The sequence below is a fragment of the Penicillium cosmopolitanum genome (genome assembly GCF_028827165.1).
Source record: "Penicillium cosmopolitanum strain IBT 29677 chromosome Unknown utg000009l:1.0-9042332.0:1.0-9050551.0, whole genome shotgun sequence".
Taxonomy (NCBI): domain Eukaryota; kingdom Fungi; phylum Ascomycota; class Eurotiomycetes; order Eurotiales; family Aspergillaceae; genus Penicillium; species Penicillium cosmopolitanum.
In genome coordinates, this window is record NW_026622679.1 from 4,034,726 (window position 1) to 4,057,901 (window position 23,176).

General features: G+C 47.5%; 7 protein-coding genes across 7 annotated transcripts; 5 read left to right on the forward strand and 2 right to left on the reverse strand.

Moving 5' to 3' along the window:
* Positions 1 to 84: 84 nt before the first annotated feature.
* On the forward strand, positions 85 to 1,443 carry N7509_009612 (uncharacterized protein; the record flags this gene model as incomplete). The annotated part of the gene is made up of 4 exons (XM_056634249.1): positions 85 to 120; positions 306 to 447; positions 505 to 631; positions 684 to 1,443. 4 exons carry the CDS (start codon positions 85 to 87, stop codon positions 1,441 to 1,443), a joined length of 1,065 nt encoding a protein of 354 aa, XP_056484869.1.
* A 775-nt stretch (positions 1,444 to 2,218) lies between these two features.
* Positions 2,219 to 3,689, forward strand: N7509_009613 (Zn(II)2Cys6 transcription factor domain-containing protein; the record flags this gene model as incomplete). Its single annotated transcript, XM_056634250.1, has 3 exons — positions 2,219 to 2,251; positions 2,470 to 2,817; positions 2,877 to 3,689. The coding sequence occupies 3 exons, from the start codon at positions 2,219 to 2,221 to the stop codon at positions 3,687 to 3,689; spliced, it is 1,194 nt and encodes a 397-aa protein (XP_056484870.1).
* Positions 3,690 to 4,706: 1,017 nt separating this feature from the next.
* On the forward strand, positions 4,707 to 4,940 carry N7509_009614 (uncharacterized protein; the record flags this gene model as incomplete). Its single annotated transcript, XM_056634251.1, has 1 exon — positions 4,707 to 4,940. The coding sequence occupies one exon, from the start codon at positions 4,707 to 4,709 to the stop codon at positions 4,938 to 4,940; it is 234 nt and encodes a 77-aa protein (XP_056484871.1).
* A 498-nt stretch (positions 4,941 to 5,438) lies between these two features.
* Positions 5,439 to 7,979, reverse strand: N7509_009615 (glutamine-dependent NAD(+) synthetase; the record flags this gene model as incomplete). The annotated part of the gene is made up of 8 exons (XM_056634252.1): positions 5,439 to 5,834; positions 5,886 to 6,058; positions 6,109 to 6,279; positions 6,340 to 7,037; positions 7,087 to 7,242; positions 7,292 to 7,594; positions 7,667 to 7,772; positions 7,826 to 7,979. 8 exons carry the CDS (start codon positions 7,977 to 7,979, stop codon positions 5,439 to 5,441), a joined length of 2,157 nt encoding a protein of 718 aa, XP_056484872.1.
* A 3,410-nt stretch (positions 7,980 to 11,389) lies between these two features.
* N7509_009616 (uncharacterized protein) lies at positions 11,390 to 12,820 on the forward strand (the record flags this gene model as incomplete). Its single annotated transcript, XM_056634253.1, has 1 exon — positions 11,390 to 12,820. One exon carries the CDS (start codon positions 11,390 to 11,392, stop codon positions 12,818 to 12,820), a length of 1,431 nt encoding a protein of 476 aa, XP_056484873.1.
* Positions 12,821 to 16,209: 3,389 nt separating this feature from the next.
* Positions 16,210 to 17,518, reverse strand: N7509_009617 (uncharacterized protein; the record flags this gene model as incomplete). Its single annotated transcript, XM_056634254.1, has 2 exons — positions 16,210 to 17,004; positions 17,123 to 17,518. 2 exons carry the CDS (start codon positions 17,516 to 17,518, stop codon positions 16,210 to 16,212), a joined length of 1,191 nt encoding a protein of 396 aa, XP_056484874.1.
* Positions 17,519 to 18,816: 1,298 nt separating this feature from the next.
* On the forward strand, positions 18,817 to 19,068 carry N7509_009618 (uncharacterized protein; the record flags this gene model as incomplete). Its single annotated transcript, XM_056634255.1, has 1 exon — positions 18,817 to 19,068. One exon carries the CDS (start codon positions 18,817 to 18,819, stop codon positions 19,066 to 19,068), a length of 252 nt encoding a protein of 83 aa, XP_056484875.1.
* Between the last annotated feature and the right edge of the window lie 4,108 nt (positions 19,069 to 23,176).

Here is a 23,176-nt window from a genome sequence, read left to right on the forward strand (position 1 = left end):
TTGGATAGTTTCTCTGGGAGATCATTCGAGGGCGGCTCTTCAGACTGACGATAACCCTACACACTTTACCTCGAACCCTTGGCCATGGACATTTCTCAGCTCATCGAGTCTATTGAGTCGGTAGGTTCCTCCGAAAACCTCACAGGTGTGGACCCGCAGCAGCGAGCTCGGCTTTATGAAGCATGCGATCGATTGAGGAGCCAATGTGAAACGCCCGTGGACAAAACACTTCGTCTTCTTTATACTGTAATTTCTGACCTCCCATGAACTTTTGTGTAAGTGGACTGCACTAATGAGCCTCCAAGTGTCACCAAGCCATCACAGTTCGTCTCGCTGTAGATCTCAAACTCTTCGATGCAATCGTCAAGCGCACCTCTGAAAGTGAAGATGGCAAAGCGCGCGTGCATCAGCTTGCTGAGGATGTCAAAGCCGATCCCAAGCTAGTTGGTAAATATCTGTTCCTATCCTTTGTTTGAATTCCACTCTGATGGTAATGTGAAATAGGAAGAATCATGAAGGCTCTTGTACCACTGAATATTCTCAAACAAGATGCCTCTGACACCTTCTCAACTACGCAATTTACCGCATCCTATGTTTCAACGTCCTGGATGTCTGGTGCAGTCATATTCTTGTCAGCATCCCAATCTATAAATTGAGACTCAATATGCAACTAACATATACAGCACTCATATGTTTCTTTTTGTTGCTCAGCTTCCAGCATACTTTGAACAAAAGGGGTGGAAAAATCCAGATGACATCGAAGACTCTCCATTCAACTTTGTACTCAAGTCCAAGCGTGGATACTTTGATTACATGTCATCGAAACCGTATTACCAAGACGCTTTTGACACGGTTATGGCTTCGCCCTATCGGCGCGACGAGAAGAGCTGGCTGGATTTCTTCCCGGTTCAGGAGAAGCTACAGGTGCAGAGCCCTTCCGAGGTTGTACTTGTGGATGTTGGAGGTGGTCGTGGTAAAGATCTGCAGGCTTTCCGCGAGAGATTCCCGAATTTGCCAGGAAGACTTGTTCTCCAGGATTTATCTTATGTGACCGAGACAGCGGATCTTCCAAACGAGATCGAAAGCCAAGTCCATAACTTCTTTGATGAACAGCCTGTAAAAGGCGCAAAGGCATATTACCTCCGCACTGTTCTCCACGACTGGCCAGACAAGCAGGCCGTGGAGATCCTTTCGAGGCTTCGTGAAGCGATGGCACCCGGTTCTTTACTCCTGATTCATGAAAAGGCTATGCCGGAGACCAATATTCCGTGGATGGCTGCCATCGGTGATATGACTATGATGACTGCCTTTGCAGCGGCAGAACGAACCAAGAACGAGTGGGAAATATTGCTAAACAAGGCTGGGCTGAAGCTCAGTGGCTTCTGGAAACCCGAGGGCTCTTCCGCACAGCAACAGGTTATCATAGAGGGCGCAGTTCACTAATGTGAGTGACATTAGCCCATGATGTATAAAACAGTTTGTTTTGGATGTCACGACCAAATTCATGATTGCTCTTGTCCTTGTTTGAACGTAGCTGTAGAGAAGGAATGTCGTGCACTGATTGTCTGGACTAGGAAGGCAAGGAAGAAGGAGATGGAAGCGGAAAGTAGACACAAAGGAAGTGAGAGGAGCTGGGCAGGTATTTCCAGCTACCACTATTTTCCTCAAATAACCCTCCTATGTAGGAACAAGGCCTGAAACTATATGCAAGGTTTTCCCCCAAAGCTCCTGTTGATGTATTGAGGCATCCAGATCGCGCTCCTCTCTTCGCATCCTTTTTTTCATCTTCGATAGACAGACATGCAAATTCCTACTGCTGTAGAATGTTTCAAATGCGATGGAAATTTAACCAATCAGCGTATTTGGTCTCGTTCGAACCTGGAAGTGGCCGAAATTGAATACTGCAATGACAAGTTCTAACATTATAAGCAGTTCTTTCGCGTTACAAATTCCTTAATCCCTTTCAACGACCCCCAGGGGATAATATTGGAGCATAATTACTCGAAGTTTTTGCAAGGCACACTTCCTTTCGCATTACTCTATAAATATTCCCCGGGCTGATTTCTATGGCTCGAGCCTCATCACCTGACCTGGCTCGTATTGATAGCCGCACGTGATTCAAGTCAGTGTGGCGATGCTTCAACTTCATCTGCCTTGCCTGCCACCTATTCTATTATTCCCTCACGGGTCATGGAGGCGAGGATTTTGATAAGCAAATATGCCGAAAGTCATCATTCCTGATAGTCAGAGGGTATCTGATTATACATCCGAAGAAAGCACCCCTGACGCGAAACAACTCCAGACCGTGTTTCGCGTATCCCCACGAGAAAAAAAGAGACAAGACATTTCATGCGCGACGATCTCATAAAAAGTCTAGAGGGGGCTGTTTGACGTGTAAAAAAAGGAGGGTGAAGGTAGGCGGGCTAGAATGCTCTATGTGTTGGTCAGTCAAGCTGATGCCTCGTACAGTGCGATGAACAAAAGCCAAATTGTCAAAAGTGCAAATACAAGGGCATAGAATGTTCCTATTTACCGGAGAATGAAGTTGTTCGTCAAAAGAGCACCGAGAGTCCATTTGGACCTGATGATCCAACGGCCATAATATTCACCCTTTCACTTAACGACCTTACGAATAAAATCGAAACAGTGCTGGGTTTTGATTCGAATCAGATACCGAATTTCTTGATAGGCAAGAACTCGGGCCATGCTTTACCCACGGTGGCCTTTCAGCATTTCATGAACAGCACGGTTGGCACCATTGCTAGCCCCGCAATACGCAAGGTAATGGGATCCGATATGATACCAGTCTCATTTGCTGTAAGCTTTCCCTGATGATTTCCCCTCAGCTGGCCAGTTCACTCAACGAATTTCCACAGAATCCCCATTTAATGTATACTGTTCTCGCGGTCGGCATCCTCCATCTCAACCGCATATCACCCAACAAAGAGAGGTCGTTTGCCGAGGCATACTTCTGGCAACAAGCCCTCCGACAGTACCAAACGGCACTTTATTCATCAGTACGACCAGATAACGTGGACGCCCTCCTATCTTCCTGCATGATGATGGGTGTAATGACAATCTGCCCCGAGAATTTCAGCCCCACAGACTCGTGGGTTCTCACAAACAGGCCGGAGGCGATGAACTGGCTTTGTCTACAAAGTGGCCTTCGAACAATCATAGCCCTCGCCGCACCTTACATCCCAGACAGCATCTGGGCCGTATCCTTCGACGCGATCGTGAAAGAAGAAGGTACAATCTTCGATAAAAAGCCACAAACAGGACGAGAGGGACTGGACCCGGATCTAGCCGATCTCTGTCAAATCGATGAGTATACCACGGAGAACAATAGCATATATTACGACCCCCTTAGAATTCTCTCCGCTCTCCTGAAACTTGAAAGAAACAGGCCTAACTCCGCTCACGTTTCTTCCTTCATGGGCCGGCTAGAATGTGACTTTCTCGCGCTCTGCAGGAAGAGAGATGTCCCGGCCCTGGCCATGCTGGTGCAGTGGATGGGACTCATGTGTGCCGCGGCAGAATGGCAACCGTGGGTAGAAGGGAGAATCAGGTCGGAATGTATTGCTATTTGCATGTTTCTAGAACACAGTACCGACCCTTTGGTATTGCGCTTGCTGAGGTTTCCAGCCGAAGCGAGTGGGTATGAATTGAAAGTGCCGCTAAACGGCTAGACAGAAATCTATCAACTGACATGACCCATCGCCCACCTCTAAAAATTAAATCTGTATGTACATACTATTTGGAATGGATATGGTCTCCACTTTGGTTTTTGAGAGAGCTTCGCGTTTGGCCGTGCCCATGGTAGACAGGTGGATTCCAGGTACAGCAGAGGAGTGTGGCAAACAACTTCCCTTTCAGATGATAGTTCGGTCACAATTCAACCAAAGCTAGCAACTACTAGTCACACATATTTTATGGGTCTTTAAAGTAACCAGAGATGATCCACACTCTTCGGCATTTCATCTTTAGCTTGCTTGAAAAAGGCTTGATGAGCACCGGGCGGATACTCGTATAACCCATCAATCAAGAAACCCGCCAACATTGTGTTGAAAACATTTGGACTAGTATACTGAAATCGCGAACTAATAGTATGTGAAGAGAAGTCTTTTTGGCTTTTGTTTGTCTATCGATTTTCTTTTCTGGAACGTGCATAGCTAACGGCGACTCTTCCCGATGTACGATCCATATCAAACACATTCCCGATTTTCAACCGACCGATCTCCGAGCCCTCAACTCGGCAAACACAACAACGGGGCAAAAAAGCAATGCCCAGAACAAGCTTAATACCCAAGGTGGGATGAACGACAACCAATCGCTCTAGAATCCTTCTACATTTTTACAGTTACCTTCTCTGCACTTCTTACCGCTGCTCCACCTGAGGTCCCAAGCGAGCGCCCAAGGTGAAGCAAGCAGGGGCGGAAATATCTCGGCCTGGCTCGGTGAGGTATTTTCGGCACGCCAGAGATACCGTAGGGCTGAACGAATAGCAGGTAAGCGCCTACCTGCCTAGACAAGCGATGAAAATCTTTTTGCAGGGGTCGAAAGAATCCTTATAAAGGAGCTGGCTTTTTTCCCATCAAGAATTAAAAGAACTCATCAAACTTGAATAAAATTCCCCCTCTTTAAGTCGCGACCCCAACTAGAATCAACCATTTTTACCCATTCGCTCTTGAATCGAATTCTGCAATATGTCGAGCAACACATCAAGCCGCCAAAACTCCATACAATCGCCCTCTGGCATTGTTAAGGACTCCGACGTCCATTCCATCGCTGTCGAGAAAAAGGAGACTACTAGCCCCTCTGGCTTTAAGCGTCGTTGGCAAGACATTCGCAAGAAATGGGGACCTTTGATGGCGGCCAAGGTGCACTTGGATGATGAATACACTTTTCCTCCTGGTCGTTACGCTGGACAGGGTATTTGAAATTTTTGAACAAGAGACACAATGGTGAGTACATTATTCAAGTGAGGTCCCTTTTCGCAAGACTTTTTTTTCTAATTCAATATACCTCTTTTCTAGCTAGACAACTTGAAGCTCCACACATTCTTCGGAACTTAAGGTCACCGGCTTGTGTGACACGGATACGATTTACGAACAACAATCCTTTCTTTGGATACTATTAGGGTTTTAATGGGGTTAATAGGGATGGAATGCGATGGGGGCTGCTTTATAGGTATCTACGGCGCATAGAGTATCATGTCATTATTTCCAGAAATAGAACTAATACATCGATCGCCATTTGGCACAATTTCAATCTCAAATTGTAATAGTTCCAAGGACGCTACGAGGAGTCTCGAGTGAAGAAAGAAAAACACCATCGCTCAAGTAATCTCTATTGATAAACGATCTAGATGATTCCATCCACTCAAAATAGGAGCTGCAAGATAATATCCACGGCAGAATATTCTAGCTATACTCTTTCTACCTGGAAGCCTTAGCCTCATCCTTCTTCTTCTGAATCCTCTGCTCCAACGCCTCAACCCGACGATCAATCTTTCCAAAAGACCAACTCTGGAAAGCAGAAGGATACAGGAAAGGTCGGAGATCGAATCTGTGATCGTCGGGACTGTAGCTTTCCGCATGGTACGACGGTGTGGCGACGGTCTGCTTGTGACGGTTGATCTGGTAGAAGTGGAAGAATTTCTTCACTTTATCGGCAACTTCGCGCGGGCTCAGTCTGTCCTCTCCTTCGCCGCCCCATTCTTCCAGGAGGACGAGGAACATCCCGAAAGGTCCGAGGTGGTTTACCTTTCGCAGGGTGCCGAAGCGGGATAGTTCTTTGTAGGTCATTTGCATGTCGACCTCGTCGGATTGTGTCTATATTGTGAATTAGCCTTTGCTGCAACCGGTTAGAAGGGGTGATCTTACGTGTTCGGCGGTGATGGGTTCCAGCTCGGCTGTTGGGGTCGCCTCGATGAAGTCTTTGAGGATGGGCATGTCGAAATCTTCAGCTGCCCAGGCGATGAAACGCTTCAGGTCGACCTTACTGATAGATCCGATCGGGTTGATATCCGCAGAGGAGCAGTCATATTTTGTCAGGTCTGCACCGGGAGTTAGTTTAATTTCTACAAGTTTCAGGACGCATACTCACATCCACGCAGACATTCATCGACGTTAGAGCTTCCAAGGACCAGAAGGGAACCGCCACCCGGTCGGCCGCGAACCTCACACAGTTCCTGAGCAAGGTAATAAGAGATGACCATCCGAGATCGAGCCTGGATATTCTGCAAAGCAAGATTTTGCGTAGTCGAACCACCGTGAACTATTCATAGATTAGAAATGAGCAAATTTCTCGGAGCTGGAGGGAGGGATGGAGACGGACCCTTGAACTTCGGTTCAAACCCAGTAGCACTAGTAAGAATATTCTTCGTCGATTGGAATACATCGTCGATATTAGTATCCGTATGGTAGGCACCGATGCGGTCAGCCAGCGCTTGAGCCCGCTCCCTCGTTTCCTTACTACTCTGGTCCTTCATACCGAGGAAAGAAGTGCACAGCACCTGGTTACAAAGCTCCTCCGCAGTCTCGGGCAGCTTGTCGGAGTAAGCAGCGATACGCTTAACATCCGCAATGACCACCTCGTTACCTTCTTTCATCGCTTTGATGACTTGGCGACACATGGAGTAGACAAGTGTGGCGGTGGCACAGCTGTCAATACCACCAGAGAGAGGAATGAAGAAACCAGCGGCCTTGGATCGACGAAGGTAATCCCAAAGCCAGCAAGCAGGTCCGTAAGCAATTTCTTCTTCGGGGATGTGGTAGTGCGGCGGTCTGCGGGCTGTAGCAGAGTGCATCTCGTCCAGGTCAAGATTCTCGTGAGACAAAGAGAAGTCCACCTCGATGCGCTTGTACTCCGGTGCTGCGACGGCCTGCATGCCGCGCGAGGGCGCGAATCGATAAGATCGCACGGCTTCCAGATCGACGGTGGCAACGACTACTTCGACCTCGTTCAGGCCGAATTGGCTGGACTGTCCGACAATATCTCCGTTGACGAAGATCATCGCGCTGCCATCATAGTACCTGTGCTGATATTAGTAGATGCTTCCCATGTCGCCAGGGGTAATCATACAGTCGGTCACCGTCACAACCAATCTGATTGGAGTATAAGTAGACACCGCCATTCTTTCGAGTTGCTTCTGAGATCAGAGCGACACGCTCATCCAACTTTCGGAGGGAGTGATGACTTCCACTGCTGTTGGTGAAGATTTCCACGCCATTGAGGCCCCTGTAGGTGGGTTAGCATAGCGACAGTATGGAAAGAGGTAGTGGCGCACATTGTTATATGAGGGCTGTTGGGTGTGAAAAGCTCCTCGCAAGTCTCTGCGGCCAGGGTCGTGTCGAAGGTGGACAGGACAACATCTCCGATGGGAACATGGCGGGAGCCCTGGTGCTTCTGGATATGCGGGGGAAGGTAGTAATCCTCCACGTGTCTGGGGCGGTTCCACGGAGTGAAAAAGCGCATTTCGCGGAAGTTTCCATCGTTGGCGAGATAGAGCTTAGGACGCAGGCACAGGATCTTGCCGTTCAAGACGATGGCGCGGGCATTGTATCTGCAGTTACGGTGGAGGATGGGAAGACTAGGAGGAGGAATTAGATGGATGTTTAATTGTAGATAGCCGATTGGGCTCGGAAGCATGGTATGGACGTACCCAACATCGATAACAATATCGTGCAGTTCAGGATCGGTCAAGATAGAGTACAGCGACTCCCATGAGTTATCGTAGATCTCATTCTCGAGGAAGTGATCCAGACAGCCTAACGAGATCAATCAGAGCCATTCATCCAAGCAGTAAGCTTCAGAGACGTACCATATCCAGGAATTTCCAGCTCCGGGCCGACACGCAAAGTTGCGCCGGCCTCTTTGGCCTTGATGATACTTTTCTTGATGCGCTGAAGGTTCCCTTCAAAGTCGAGGGCCCATTGGTTCAGCGCACATGTGGCCAGGGTAACGAGGGGGGCCATTTTGAAACACAACCACAGCTGTGCTGACCAGACAGAAAGCACAAGAACGCAGAGTGACAGTGACTGAACTTTGAAGCTGACGGTGACACATTCAAGTGTGGGCCAAAGAAAGTTGCCCGCACCCCGCGGATGTCACGTGTGCGGAGTCATCGTGGGAAAAACAAAGGCATATCCAGTCAGTCTCGAATGGTTGCAATGTGAGATCATTCAGCTAGGTACAATTAGACCGGGATCCCCTATATAGTCTGGAGCTATCTATTCCATTCTCCCCACATATCCGGAAAGGGATGGTCACTGTCTACTGATCTTGTGGGTGGTCACGTGATATGACCATCCGGGAGACGTTAATACTACACATTATAGTTACTACTACCTACTAGTCCTAGTATTCAAGTTCAAAATCTGAATTTGAAGTACTGCTAGTGTTAGAGAAGTCCTGGAGGTACTCATATATCAACTCCATGCCCCCTAGGTTCAACCAAGGTCAACTCGTGATTTAAGGCGATCATGATACTAGTACCAGTACCTACTTCCATATATATAGCACCACCACATTTTCAAAAGGTCGCCATTACATTTAACTTGAATGATTTGAAATCTCAAAAATATACTATCTAACTGCATGACAGACATATCTGTCTGAATAAATATAACTCTCCTTTGGCATCAATACCTATACTACAAACTTGACCTTCAGCATAAAGTTGATAACATCGACATCCACACTGGCCTGTGCACGTGTCCACCATCGAGAGTGCGGGGGGGATCAGCCACACCCAACGACGTCAACATACAGCAGAGATGACATGATTCGTGAAAATGTCACTGCAAACAAGCAGTACAACAGAATGACTCGTCGGAAAGCGTTCCTACATAACCCACCAATGCCGAAACCAGCCTCTGGACTCGGAGGCGGTCGCGATGGATCTTCTACTAACTCCGAGTCGGTTTACCGATCGGAGGGGTAGTCGGAGGGGTAGTACTCCAGGGCTTCTTACATACAACTAGCCAGGAAGGTTGCCAACCAATGCCAATCCAATAGCCCAAACTTGGTACGGGTAAGCATTTTCAATCCATGTTAATTCACCAGGGCCGGCGGGGATATGATTGGTCGCCTTGCGGGTTACCTATGAACGTGCGAGAAGCCGAGAGCCCTGGATGGGATGTCCCTCAGGCCTGGCTTTGACCTAAGGTTGGCTTTGACCCTTGTCAGGGGCCAAGCTACGAGGCAATGTAAGGCAAATTGTCGGCACTCCGTGCAGAGTGATTTCCGATCTTCAGCGCGCCAGCGAACGGGCACATTACCGACGGGAAACCGGGTTCTGTCATTGGATTAGAACCGCCGAGCACGAGAAGTGAATCGCAGATATGGATTCGGATAATGGGCGATCTCCACCCCAGGCCGGGACTAGCACGGATTGCAGTACTCCGGGGTGTGGGAGTGTAGCATGTATCCGTATCTTGGAAGAGAATGGAGAATGGAGTGTTCGAGTCCACCGAGGCAAGCCAGAGAGGTACAGACTAAAAGTTTCACCGGGCGTGAAGAATAAAGTTTACTTGGTCGATCGTTGCAGGGATTATTTTGACGAGAGATATATGCGAAACCAGATCTAGATCGAATCTGAAGATACAGATGGTACTCTCGGTTCAAGTAGGACCTGGGGGTATAGTGTATTTTGAGTACTCCGGAGAGGTCACCAGATGCTGTATGTATACATGGACAGGCAACATTCACTCCGAAACATTGAGATGAGGGACAAAATGAGATCACCGTGTGGGCCGCACCAGCCACTGGGGGGCAGATCTCGACGCGACCGGGACCCGACATTTCCCGAGTAAACGTTTTCAATCCCGCGTTAGAGGCAATGTAATGAGAGCGAGGTGCAGTAGTTCGAACAGGATAGAGTTTTGAAATTTGTTAGATCTATTTTTGAGATTGACAGAAAAGGAGAACGTGGCTGATGGCAAATGGCAAATAATCATAATCATACTCTAACCATAATTATAACGAAAACAAAGAAAACTTCCACAGGGGTAAATGAATACGGGCAAGATACAACCAATCACAGGCCAGAGAACACTCAGCGCCGTGCTCGGCGGCGGGCCGAACGGCGAACGGGCAACGGGCACGGAATACAATCCTGCAGAATTTTGTTTTACTCCGTCTGGGCATTGGAGAATAGTACGAGTACCGTGTTCTCCGTCTAGATGCGCGATATATTGGCGGTTGGAGTATGAGTATGTGGTTTCTACTCCGTACACGTACTAATTATTCACAATCTCTCCTCCACCCGACGTCATCCCACGCTTCCTCACCCGAGATCCACCCACATGCTTCCGTTCCATTCTGTGCGTTACCGTCAACTTGTCGCGGGTTGCATAGACCAGTGGGCCATGATCCACCTTCAGGTTTCGGGTATCCCGATGGGGTAATGCGATGAGTGAGTGAGAATGTTAACAGCGCAGATGAGTGGTGTTTGTAGCAGATGATAATCCAATCATTCATGCCGATAGGGAGAGATGTAGTCGGAAAGTACGATAGAAACTGGTGATGCGGGCAGAGGGGCAGAGCGGCAGAGGGGGGGCAGAAAGGAGGCGGTCAAGGGCGGCTCAATCGGGGGGTCATGACATCATTGTTTCCCGCTAGCAACCAGCGGGGGGTGGTCTAGCCCGATTGGGCCACATCAGGGCTGGTTGGTTGGAGGGGAGATTCTGGTTACTGCATTTGCAAAAAGAGATTGACTGGGCGCTAATGCGGGTTCCAGCGTACGGGAAAGTAGTCCGAGGGTGGCATATGTGATAATCTAAATATTCACATGTTGGCCGGTCATAGCACAGCATGGCATAGTATAGCTAAGCATAGGAATAGAATACTAGATAACGGTATACAAGGATTGTAGAGTCCTATGTAGGGGATTCTGTATGAAAACGTCTAGGAACTACCATTAATCCGGACCACTCACCATTGACTTTCTCACTCCACTTTGCGGACCACTTCTCCCCTTCTGCTAGTCAATGACGCACCTGGCACGTAGGTCTGAACCGTCTCCATCCTCTTTTGCGCCTTCTGGGCTGGCAATCCCGACTGCCGCCGTCCTGGTTGGGTATATACACCATAGAATGGGCACCATTATGGGTCCTGCATCCACCGGGCTCCATAACCGGGACTGCTGCTTGAGGGAACCCATCTGCCACCTTCTAAAGTTTTTTTTTTTTTATTAAATAAAACCATCTTCCTTGCCCCTCCATTGCCTCTTGTTTCTTTCATTCTCATCCATCTTGATTGATTGTCTTGTGATCCTTTGTCCGTGCCATTCCGGACAATCGCATCCATAGTATCAATTCTTTCATCGCAATCCCATACATCCAACCAACCACCTCCTCCATCAACATGCCTCGCTTCTCCGATGATGACCTCGGCGGCGACAACACCAGCCCCAGTGGTCCTCCCCCCTGCCCCCAGCGACGGTGCTGCCCGCGAGTCTGTCCAGGCTGGTGTCACCATCCCCTCCGACAACCACAACCACACCATTGAGATTCCTGCCACTCGCAGCTCCATCAGTGATACTCACATGCAGCGCCTGAGCCTGTCTCCCTCCATGCGGGACCGCCGGGGCTCTCGTAACTCCTTTGGTGTCTCTCTGCCCATCCCTCGTTCCCCACGCAGGTCTCGTTTGTCCATTGCTCACCAGCCCGGTTCGGCGGCCCGCGATATCATCGCCTCTCAGGTGCAGGACACCCACAAGGAGAAGGTCGACAAGGTCAAGAACATGTGCTTCGCTTTCGACATTGACGGTGTGCTGGCACACGGTAACAATGCAATTGCAGAGGCCAAGACAGTCCTGAAGATCCTGAACGGCGACAACGAGCTCGGCATCCAATTCCCCTACATTCTCCTCACCAACGGTGGTGGTAAGACTGAGGAAGCTCGCTGCCAGCAGCTGTCCGAGGTCCTGGGCTTCCCCATCTCCACCGACCAGTTCATCCAGTCCCACACTCCCATGCAGGCTCTTGCGGAGTACTACGACAACGTCCTCGTCTGCGGTGGCGAGAGCAACAACATCCGTGGTGTTGCCGAGAACTACGGTTTCAAGAACGTCGTTATCCCCAAGGATATCCTCGCCTGGGACCCCACTATCTCCCCCTGCCGCAAGTTCACCGAGGAGGAGAAGAAGGAGGCCAAGGTCCGCGACTTCGCCAACTTCAAGTTCGACGCCATCATGTGTTTCGCCGAGTCCCACGACCAGAGCACTGAGTACCAGATCATTCTGGATCTGCTCCTCTCCGCCAACGGCCGCCTCCTCACCCGCGCCAAGGATCCCGCCGCCCGCGATGCCGTTGCCGGCCACATCCCCATCTACTTCTCACAGGGTGATCTGCTCTGCCCCACCGAGCACAAGGGTCCCCCTCGTCTGCACCTGGGTGCCTTCCGCGTTGCCCTGGAGGCTCAGTACAAGGCTCTGACCGGCCGTGACCTCGAACGTATCGTCTACGGTAAGCCCGAGCGTGCTACCTACATCGTCGCCGACGAGGTCATCAAGAACTGGATGGAGCAGATCCACGGCCAGAAGACCCTGCCCGAGAACATCTACATGATCGGAGACAACCCCCAGTCCGACATCATTGGTGGTAATCTGTACGGATGGAACACCTGTCTCGTCCGCACCGGTGTCTTCCAGGGCGGCAAGAACGACATCAACAACCCTGCCAACTTTGGTGTCTTCGACCACGTTCTCGACGCCGTCAAGACTGCCATTAAGAAGGAGCTTGGTGACGACTTCAAGTTCGAGTGGAACCCTCCCAACCCCACTGCCACTGCTTCCTCCGCTATCCTGGAGTAAGTTAGTTAGGCGGTGAGATCGGTGGTTGAAAGAAGATTCGAAACCAAAAAATGATTCCCCCATGTTCATTCCAGAATGATTCTCTATTTCCTTGGTCTTTTTTCCTTTTTTCTTCTTCTCTCTCTCCTATACTTCTATCTTCTTTTTTTTCTCTTTTGATCTCATATCTCTTTTTGTGTATGTGTGACCTGGTTGGTACCAGTTGGTCTCCATTTACTATTTTTGCATCATGACCAGTTTAATGTTGGTATATCGCAGCTATTGATACTGCGCAAACCAACCGATTAGGTTCAGGTTCTGGCCATCCGGCTGGAAGAATTTCACGAATAGCTTTACGAACATAGACATTTTTTCCCTCCAAATTTTCCCATCTAAATTTCATGTAGAGTTTAAAGTGTAAACTACAGTGGCGACTGCTTTCGCCTTCCATGTCGGAGACATAGAGACGCTGTTTCAAACCCTAGTCACATGATAAAATAAGCCATATATGGATAGGACGTAAAGAATCCGTATTGTCCCTTACCATGTAATTTATACCAGAGGTTTGAAAGACCAGTATGGAAGATACGTGGTCTAGAACTAGAAGTTTAGGGGTGCCATGAAGGATTATCTTTTTACCCGCCTGACTCTTGTTGACTTCTTAGCCTTGGCCCCTGGGTTAGCCTTGGCCCCTGGGTTTAATCTCGGCCCCCAGGTTAATCTTGACCCCCTATATATGTGTGCTGAGACAAATTCCCTTCCTTTGCTTTTGACAACGCTCATATCAATTTAAATCGGTGAAAATTTGATTATTGAATACACTCTTACCAAGATGACTTGGAGTATCCCATTGCCTAGATCGTTCGTTATACTTGGCCTCATCTTCTATTACCCTGCCATGGGCGCTTATTACATTATTGGCTGTCCTTTCCTTGCATATGAAAAATATCAAAAACATAAACAGAAGAAGCCTACTCGAGTCCGACCTTTACCATGTGATCGCAAACGTTCGTTAACACTTCCATTATCTGAATCGTACTCGCCTTGGTACCGTAAGGGTTGGCACCAGAAAACATTTGATCAATCACAATCCCCATTTTTCAGACTACCGAGGGAACTACGTGATATTATATATCATCAGGTGATTGTACCTTCTAATGGAGCTGATATTCATGTGGGTATAATGGGCCACCGGCTGTGTGGCATTATATGTGGTGAATCGGATTTTTCCCGCCAGGGGTGGAAGCACAACTGCTGGAAACCCACCAACCGGAGCGGTTACTCGATAGAACACTTGGATCCTTCTCATTCTCACTCAAGAGGGTTTTTTGGGCTCTTACAATCTTGTAGGAAAATGTTAGTCACTTTATTGTTACTTTATGCCACTGTTTCCACTGTCTGACAGCTATCTAGGTATTCTGAATCTATAGACCTGCTCTACACAGGAAGTACCCTGGATGTCAGATCAACAAAAACGATCATGGCTATGGAAAAGGTGCTGGTGCCACATCGCTTAAATTCCATCTCTTCTCTCCATCTCGATACCGAGGCAATCCATCGATCATTTAACACCAAACACGGCAGTTTGAAATGGCCTACAGATGTGCTGTGGTATTGGAAAGGGGCATGTGGAATTCTTTCAAAAATGCAGGGTCTTCAAAATCTGCAAATTTCTTTAACTAGAGGAAAGCTCTGGACGTCCTGGGACCCTGATATCGACGGGTTAGCCTGGCTCTTGAAACCCTTAATGGCCGTGAAACAGGTTTCAAACTTCAACGTGAATATTTACTGGCCCAAGGCAGTTGATCTGGAAGAGCTTCAATGCGAGCTAGGGGGGGAAAGCCTCCCTTTCGTCTTGAAATAGTGGTAGTCAATATACCTGACTGTTCTCTTTAAATAGGCTAGGCTATACAATCTCAACTACACAAGCCCCAGCGGATACATAGTCTAGAGATTCACGGCGAGAATCGGACTCCTTACTATCAGAAGTCCTAATAGCTATCTATCGTTTATGTAAAAGAAAAATATGTACCTTCAATTAGTGTGATAAATCAATTCAATATAAATGTAATAAGTTTGATCCAGGCTAGCTTAGAAAAGACAGATTACACTTTTCTATATTTGAAAAGGTAGCAGAATCGTGCTAATCAATTAATATATCCTCTGAACTAGACTCAGCCTATACTTTCCTCTTTATGGACAACAAATATCGAATTATATTAGCAACAAAGGACGATATACTTGGTGGCGGGCCAGGAGGAATTGTGGGAGAAATAGGCTGCCGAACAACCGCATGTTCCTGCGTATATTAGTGATATAATGCTCGCTACACTTTACCAATTCGGCCATTTGTGATTTAATCGGTCTGTTATTGCTGCTTATCTTGTGCACAATCATCTTACGCTGCCAGGGACTCAGGTTTAGCGTCATTTTACAACTATGTAGGTTGATTCTTGCCTGGGTTGGGATGTTTCAAGTTGGAACGAGGATATGGCGAGCTAGTTATTTTTGGATCAGTAATAATACATAAAATTACAGCTTTTGTCTGTATTAGCTTTACGGTTCAAACCCAAAACATAAACTAAAGTACGGGAGTAACCATATCTGGATTTGGGTGATCATGTGATTAGGGTTTAAAAGAGCATCTCTGTGTTTCCGACATGGAAGGCGATGCCGGGCGCTACTGTACAGCCTTCCGTTTCAGTTTCAGCCACTCGATTCAGCCAGTTGCAAGGCTCAGCCTCACCCGTCCAATTCGGCTTCTTTCGGCGGCCGGTGAATTTCCGACGCACAGCCCGCTTGGTCTTTGCCCCACTGACCGGCCCGGGAAAGAGGTCAGCCACATCATCATCTCAGACATGCAGATAGGTCTAGCTTCCTTAATTATTGGGATCCATGGTTAGGGGTATTTGTCGGGGGAATGTAGCTCCCGGAGGTTTTATCCACTAGATGCGAATGACTAGAGATGAATAGGAGAGAGCGAGGCAGCAACGGGAGCACGATCTTTGATGTCTGAGACATCTAAACTCGGCAGAAACTCATTTTGATACGGTATGTATAATAGGTGAATCCTGGAACTGTTGGTGTTGGCGTGCGCATTCCTCAGGCAACCCTTGGTTTGCCTTCTGTCTGCTCTAGATAACGTTCTTTCTCTCATCCATCATTCATCTAGAGTTTTGCATCCCCGTCATCCGTTAATAATATTTTGATTGACCCAGATGCCCGGGTGGTCTATCCAAAATCAACCTGGATACCCTCCCAGAATACTTTGGCTGTCTTTCATACTTCTTCCCATGGCAGGCCCGGCGCAGAAGTTGCACCAAATCCAAATAGTCCCATTCAAGGGCTTGGGATTCCACAATAGCAAGTTTCCGTGTCTCAGGGGACCTCTCATGTACATATCAACCCGGTTACGCAGGATGCCTTGGCGACTCTTCATATTTCTTCCGAAAGTAGGCCCGGCGCAGAAGCGACACCACACCTGGATTGCCTGATTGAAGGGCCTGGATTTTCGCATAGGAAATTTGCCGTTCGAATTGCTGTAGACATATGTTCCGGCCATCTAATGCTTTCAACATCAAGTGGACCATAGACTTATTCAGAGCCGCAGCCGCGGATATTGGGCATACATCGCTGCGTCTTCGTGATTGCATTGGATCTGCATTGCGGTCCAACAGTAACGAGACGTATTGCTCAACATCATTGCTGTCGCAGATATGCTCGATGTCCTTGGTTTTGCAGTTACCCCCCTTACTGAGAACGTTGAAAAGAGGACTATCAGCTGCGGTGATATCGACCCCATGCGCGAGTAATGTGTCCAGGGTAGAAATGACCTTCTCAATATCCGTGCTTGGACATTCTATACACCCCAAGAGGTTCCTTCTGTGTACAACAGATATGTCAAATACCAAACCTCTTGCATAGAGCAGATTGATAACGTCGGTATCAGCCCTTTTGACGGCACCCATCAGTGCAAGTTGGGCTTCCTCGCTATTTGGCGTGACCTTATAACCCTGCCCCAGAAGATATTCCATTGTGCGAACGCCCCCACCGGCGGCATCTATGAGAGCTTCGCCCCGCTCATCGTGCATGAGTGAATCGAAGATCCCCCGTCTCTGAAGGATCTTCATAATATCAATGGCCCCGTCTTTCAAAACCTTTTCAAGCAGCGATTCACTCCATGATCTCTTCCGATCAATGCTAGCCTTTTGATCAAGCAAGAGCTCAAATATCTCGGGCGATGCCACAGCTTGACGCAAGAGAGAAATTCCCCTTCATCCTCTCGATAGTTCGGATTTGCCCGTGTTCTAGAAGAGTACGCACAATAGGCAAATGGGAGTGAGCGATGGCCAACGTGAGCGGATTTGGTGTGAATTGATCCTTCTCTTCGCACAAGCTAGCATTGTATTCAAGCAAAAGCCGAGTGGTTCCCAGATGGCCATTATAAGCAGCGAATGCCAATGCCGAGGGATTTCTTATGAACTGACGATGACGGTCATAGGGTGACAACCCCTTGAGAATAATGGACGAGAAAAGGCAGGCGCTTGGAGTGGGAGCATCAGGCGAACAACCTCGTTCAAGAAGCTGCCGCAGCATGAATTCCCACCCACAGGCAGCACAAAGCAAGAGGAGCATTGCGTGCTCATCATCGCCAGCATCGCCGGAGGCGATAAGTTCCAATAAATTCATAGTGTTTCTGAGAATCTCAGCCGCAGCCATATGGCCACGATCCGCAGCGGCGTATAACGACCTCGCCTTGAAATCTCCATCGGGAACAACTGGGTCAGCCTCATACTCCAGAAGCAATTTTAACACCTCGCAGTGCCCATTCTTAGCTGTAAGATAAAGAGCTGTATTATCCGTGTCTGCAGTAATAGCATTTGAGTCGGCACCTTCCTCTAGCAGGTACCGGACGATCTCAATATGTGCTTAGAGCAGATTGGCTTGGGTTTGCTGCTCTCGGTGGATTGACTGAAGCTGATCCCGAAGTGAGCTGATCTGAGAGTTTTGCTGCTGAACTAAGGATTGGAGAGTATCGATCGAGGACTGAAGTCCGCCGAGTGTAGCACGGAGCTGATCAAAGTCAAAATCTATCTCGAATAGATAAAAAGCGATAAAAAAATGATGTCAGGGCGACGAAGGTGTAGCGACGAAGTGACAGAAAGTGAGGTTTCGAAAGAGGGGAGGTTTAGAGGATTCTCTACCGCGGCCGACGACGAATACACACAGTATCCGTATACGTACAAGGCTTACGCAGTCTCTCTGAGATGAACCGACAGAGGAATCACTAGGGTCTCTCGCACGCAGCTTACCAGCAGGTGATCGTGTCAGGGCGTGCCATACAGCGACTCAGGGCTTTGAGCGTGGAAGCTATTACAATGTGAGGATGCTCAGATGCTCACAGAGATCAACGTACGGCGTAGCATCCGAAGCAAAGGAAACAGTAGCTGTTCGACAAAAGTAATAGCTTGAGGAGAAGAAGAAGAAGGAAGCTGAGATGGGACTAAGTACATATAGGCGTGGATGCCTAGGTGGATGCCATCTACGTCAGGCATCCGCGAATGGTAACAACCCCAGTTCGTTACAGAAGGTCCCCAGTGGTCTACCGTTTAGTGGTCCCAAAAGCAGGCCTCCGATCCCTCGGTATCGACCAGGAAAGAAGCCTTGGCATGTGACAGCTCGCATGCATCGCCAGACTAAACTCCAACCTTCGCTGAACATGACAATTTTAATATTGGCAATCAATCTATCTATACTTCCTTGTTGCCAATCGTGCCGACGCCTCTATCGGAGGCCAAATGATAATGACATTCGTTTGGCAGCGAAGATTTAGACGCTTGTTATCTTTCATTTTAGGCAGCAAAGTCAACTCAGGCAATTTAGCCAGCTGCTCAATGCCCACTGAGTCCCCCGAACTGGCATATCCTGGTTTAATTTCATAAAATTTTGGATCACAATTAAAGCAGAATGATAGATATTACGCTTAAGTGCCGGTGTCACTGAGTACCTCCCTCACCATGTCTATCATCACGATGTTGGTGATGATGGCCAAAGCTCCAGTCACTAGAATACAGCCGATGTTTTCGTTTACCCCAACCCACATCAACGCTAAAATGTCCTGTATGCCCATGGAACACTTGATTGCTGTCTTTTTCGCCACACTGGGCGCTGCTGACTACCTCCCAATCAGCATCGCAGTTATCATGTTCATCTGCTTGCTCGAGGGCATTGGGATTGGAGTGACTGTCATTTCCGACAAAATCATTTGACCCACGTGGTGTAGCGTTTTCTTTGCCACCTATTACGTATTAGCTTGTGATTTGGACGGGGGTACAGATGGATAGGATATGTACCGTTTGAGGCTTCCTGTTTTGCCAGTCCTGTCTGAGCACTTTCTATCTTGACTGCTTGAGACTTGGTGTTCTGGTTTTGAAGGGTAGACATGTTTGGCAGTAAATAGAGCCCAAGCGGAAGAAATCGTCCTTTGAGATGCTGCTTCAGAGATTGAGAGTGGGTGGCTATAAGGAGAGAGCAGAAACTAATTCAAATAGACGTAGGGAGGAGATGAGGAGGGGGGGGGGAGGAGGGAAATTGGGTGCGGCCCGTCAGAAATAGGAAAATGCATTCACACTTACGAGATTTGTCAGTCAGATCATGTGGCTTCGAAAGGTATGCATTAGTCACACGTAAAATATCTGAATCGAACAATAACATGTTTAAATGTCCTTATTAATGCCTTATCTGCCTACTATAAATGAACATAATCTACAATACCTGCGATTAGGCGATAACAGCCTCATTTTCAGGGACTTGTCATAATAGCCCTTATATCTTATCATCCTTGTTTTCTGTTTGACCATAGCTCATGTTACAGCACGCGCTTTATCCACACAATAATACGAACAGGAAAATTTCGGCTCAGTTCATAGCAGGCTCCCCTGGAATAGCAGGTCATATACCTGTTCCCATTCATTCAACACTCGGCGGCTTGTCATTACAAGTAACAGTAACAAATTTAATATCCGGCACCTGATAACCGTCCGTAACAGCACCCTGCTGAACATAGAGTCTATTCGCAGGTTTCTCATCGCAAGAGTTGGTTTTAAACTGAAAGTCGCAGTCGAAAATTCCAGTTCGAAGCTTCACATCGACACATCCAGTTGTTTTGAAATTGTGGCAGGCTCCGTTTCCGGGTCCGCTGACTTTCGAGGATGTCCCACCATATTACCCGCTTGGTTCGACGTCCGGATAGATGACAAGTTCCCAATCCTCGTCGGCACGGCGAAGGAAATTAGGCTCTGGAGATGCAGGGATGGCGGAGGCAAGGGCGATACTTGTGAGCAGAAAAGCAAGGAGGGTGGTGAAAAGAGTGCTCGGCTATTCGTGATACTGTTTGTTAATCTCCGAAAGGGCTAAAGATTGAGGGCACGGGGGCTTGAAGGGTTTGTGCTTGCCTTCATGGTGATCTTGCTAATCAGAGAGATAAAAACAATGGTATGAAATAGAGCGTTATTGGTATATATTGTTATTCAGGTCGTCTAGTTTGGTATGAAGAGAACGAACGAAGCTAGGTAGAAGGTAGATCTTTCCCTAGATTTATAGCCAGCTATGGACAAGCTCAGTCACAAGCACCAGGTAGCTTGTATTAGTAAAAGACCTCGGGACTCAGTGTCATTTAACCCTTTTTGCCATTTTAATAATAATTTCGAAAGTCCCTTACTAGCATATCACCGCATTGCAAATAAATTCCGATCGATGGTCATATCCAGTAAGTTGAAAAGTACGCTCCTTTTCCTTATCAGTTACCCGAGGTTAGACGCCGTGGAAAGTACCCTTACCTCCTTAAACAAGGAAAATTGATTGCTAAAGTACAAATCATATCTTAGGCGAGAAATTATAATGTAACAGCTTTAATCCCGGCTGCATTAATGTCGGCTAATGGCGGATTTCTGCGCCAAGATAAGCAGCATTGCATTACTAAGGGAGCGTAAGAGTGATGTGTAGAGAAATTGACCCCGCTTACTGTAAGTATATCACATTATCACATTAAGCTGGCGCGTAGCTTACTACGTTCTTTCCGGGGCCCGAAAATCAGATCATTTGTAAGGAGGACATGAAAACAAGGTCGTGCGCGAGCGCAGGAATTAATGAAAGGATACGAAAAAGGTAGTAATAGTACATTATCCTACACTTATTGCGGCTTCCTAATCAGATATCCATCAAAGTAAATGCCTAAATTAGAAACGAGATATTTCTCTTATATTCTTCATCTTCAGTACCTTGACCTAATATCTATTCCTAGTACAACAATATTCACCAAATCAATCCCACGAATAAGTGACACCAAACTGCCAGAAGTTAAAGTATTATCGAGGCTTTCAGGGGTGGTCGGTCATTCAATTACGCCGCAGCCGCTTTAATTTCTCCCTAAGCAGGTAAACCTAGCACTCACCCTCAATTCAGACCCGCCAAACCGCCAAGGAAGGCCCGAATCCTGACCTTGGACCCTCTTAGGTAATATCTTAACGCAAAAATAGACCTAATTAGGTAATTTTCTTCTTTTAAGTAGTGATTTGTACTATGTTATGCAAAAAGGGATCCTTCGAGCAACGGTTAACAGTCCACTGAGAGAGAACATGCTGCCGCAAGACCGTACGGTGCTGAGAGGGTCCTCCGTGCTCTCGTGCTGGTTTTGCTTAGTGTAGATCGCTAAAGAAAGCCTAATTAGCCGAGGCGCCCCGGTGGCTAGATATACATGCTAGTAACATGCAGGGGTCTGAAGCAAGAGTCCAAATTCGGAAACGACATATTTGACACGTAAATGGTCTCCGAACTTGTTTCTTGTTCGTCCACACGAGCTAAGACATTCTGCTAATGTAACCTTGGCTGCATCTTGTTGAAGAGCGAATAATTGATTTTCTCTTGAATAATGACTCGATTACACCATCTAAATAATTCCTCGTGAAGAAAGCTACATTCAGGATTCACGAGAGGAGAAGCCCAGCTTTCGCCCATTCTACCTTGCGGTCGAAACTCGTATCAAATGGCGAATCAGGTTTGTTTTCCTGTGCTTGAACGTGCTGTTGGACACTCCCACATTTGGCTAAGTCTAAGCAAATAAATAAAGATCAGGGTGAGCGGAAAGAGGATGTCGGGCGACATAACAGGACATTTTGAGCAGGAGTTGAAAAGCTGTCAACTGTGGTGTGTTCTTTGTTGACAAAATGTTGGAAAGTGAGGGAAAGCGGAGAAGGTAACATGCAGCCTGTTTGACTTGTTTGCATATTCGCGCTATTCCCGAATTATGACAGTCTGCCAGGAAAACAGAGAAACGGTGCAATGGCATAATCAGAAAGCGGCGCTTCGCAGATGATTTCCCGAATGAAGCTTTAAAGGCTTGATGATTAAGCTGGAGCCGGAAAATTATATATTGTAATGGGGATTTCCGCTCTCAACATCGGTGCCCTAGGGTCATGTGACGGAAGCCTTAGCAACAAGGCCCCTACTTTGTTTCTAGAGAATAAGTAGCGTTCGTTCTAGATTATCAATTCAACATGCATGTTCCCCCTTATGAAATGTTCTACTGAGGCTGCTGAGGCTGCGGTATCGGTATACTGCTTATGAAAGGTTCTGTTATTCGCTCTGGTGTTCGTTCTGTTGATTCTCTATAGCGTCACGCTTGCCTATCGTCTCCTTGCACTCTGCGAGTGTGGTAGTGTTGTCTCTTTGCGATCGACCCGTCTGCCAACGCAGACAGCCTACGAGCATTCCCATATTATATATAGCGTCCCCGGGAAGGCTCAATTAACAAGAGGGTGGCTAAAAGCGAGAGCAATAACATTGTGAGAAGTAGGCACTGCGTTTGACCCTGAGATCATACGACGGTATTCGAATATATCATAAAGGGTGGAGAACGGCTTGATCCTAGGTAGGATTAGCCTATTAAATGTTCGAAATATCGGCCGAAAGGTCTATCGAAATACCGCTATCTGCGGAATATATATAGTTTTTACGATCGACGCTTGCTGATTAGCACACAGGAGATGCTACAGCACTAGAAGGATTTTTACGAATGACACCGAGTTAATTACATAAGATAGCGGTTCAGAGATGTCTTGGTATTGGCTATATCTGGCATTCGGTGCTATACAATATTCTGTTATTATTTGCGTTACGTTATTTATTAGAAAAGGGATTACTGTCGGAACAGTATTAATCGTCAACAACCGCATCGTTATTATTATTACCCCTGAGTACGGAGTCTCCTATTCCCCGTTCAGTATCCCCTTCTTTGTCTACATCTTCGTTTGTTTCTGTTTCTACCTAGAAGTTATCCTGTCTGGCTGATTTATTCTCTGATACTACATCTGTTTGTTG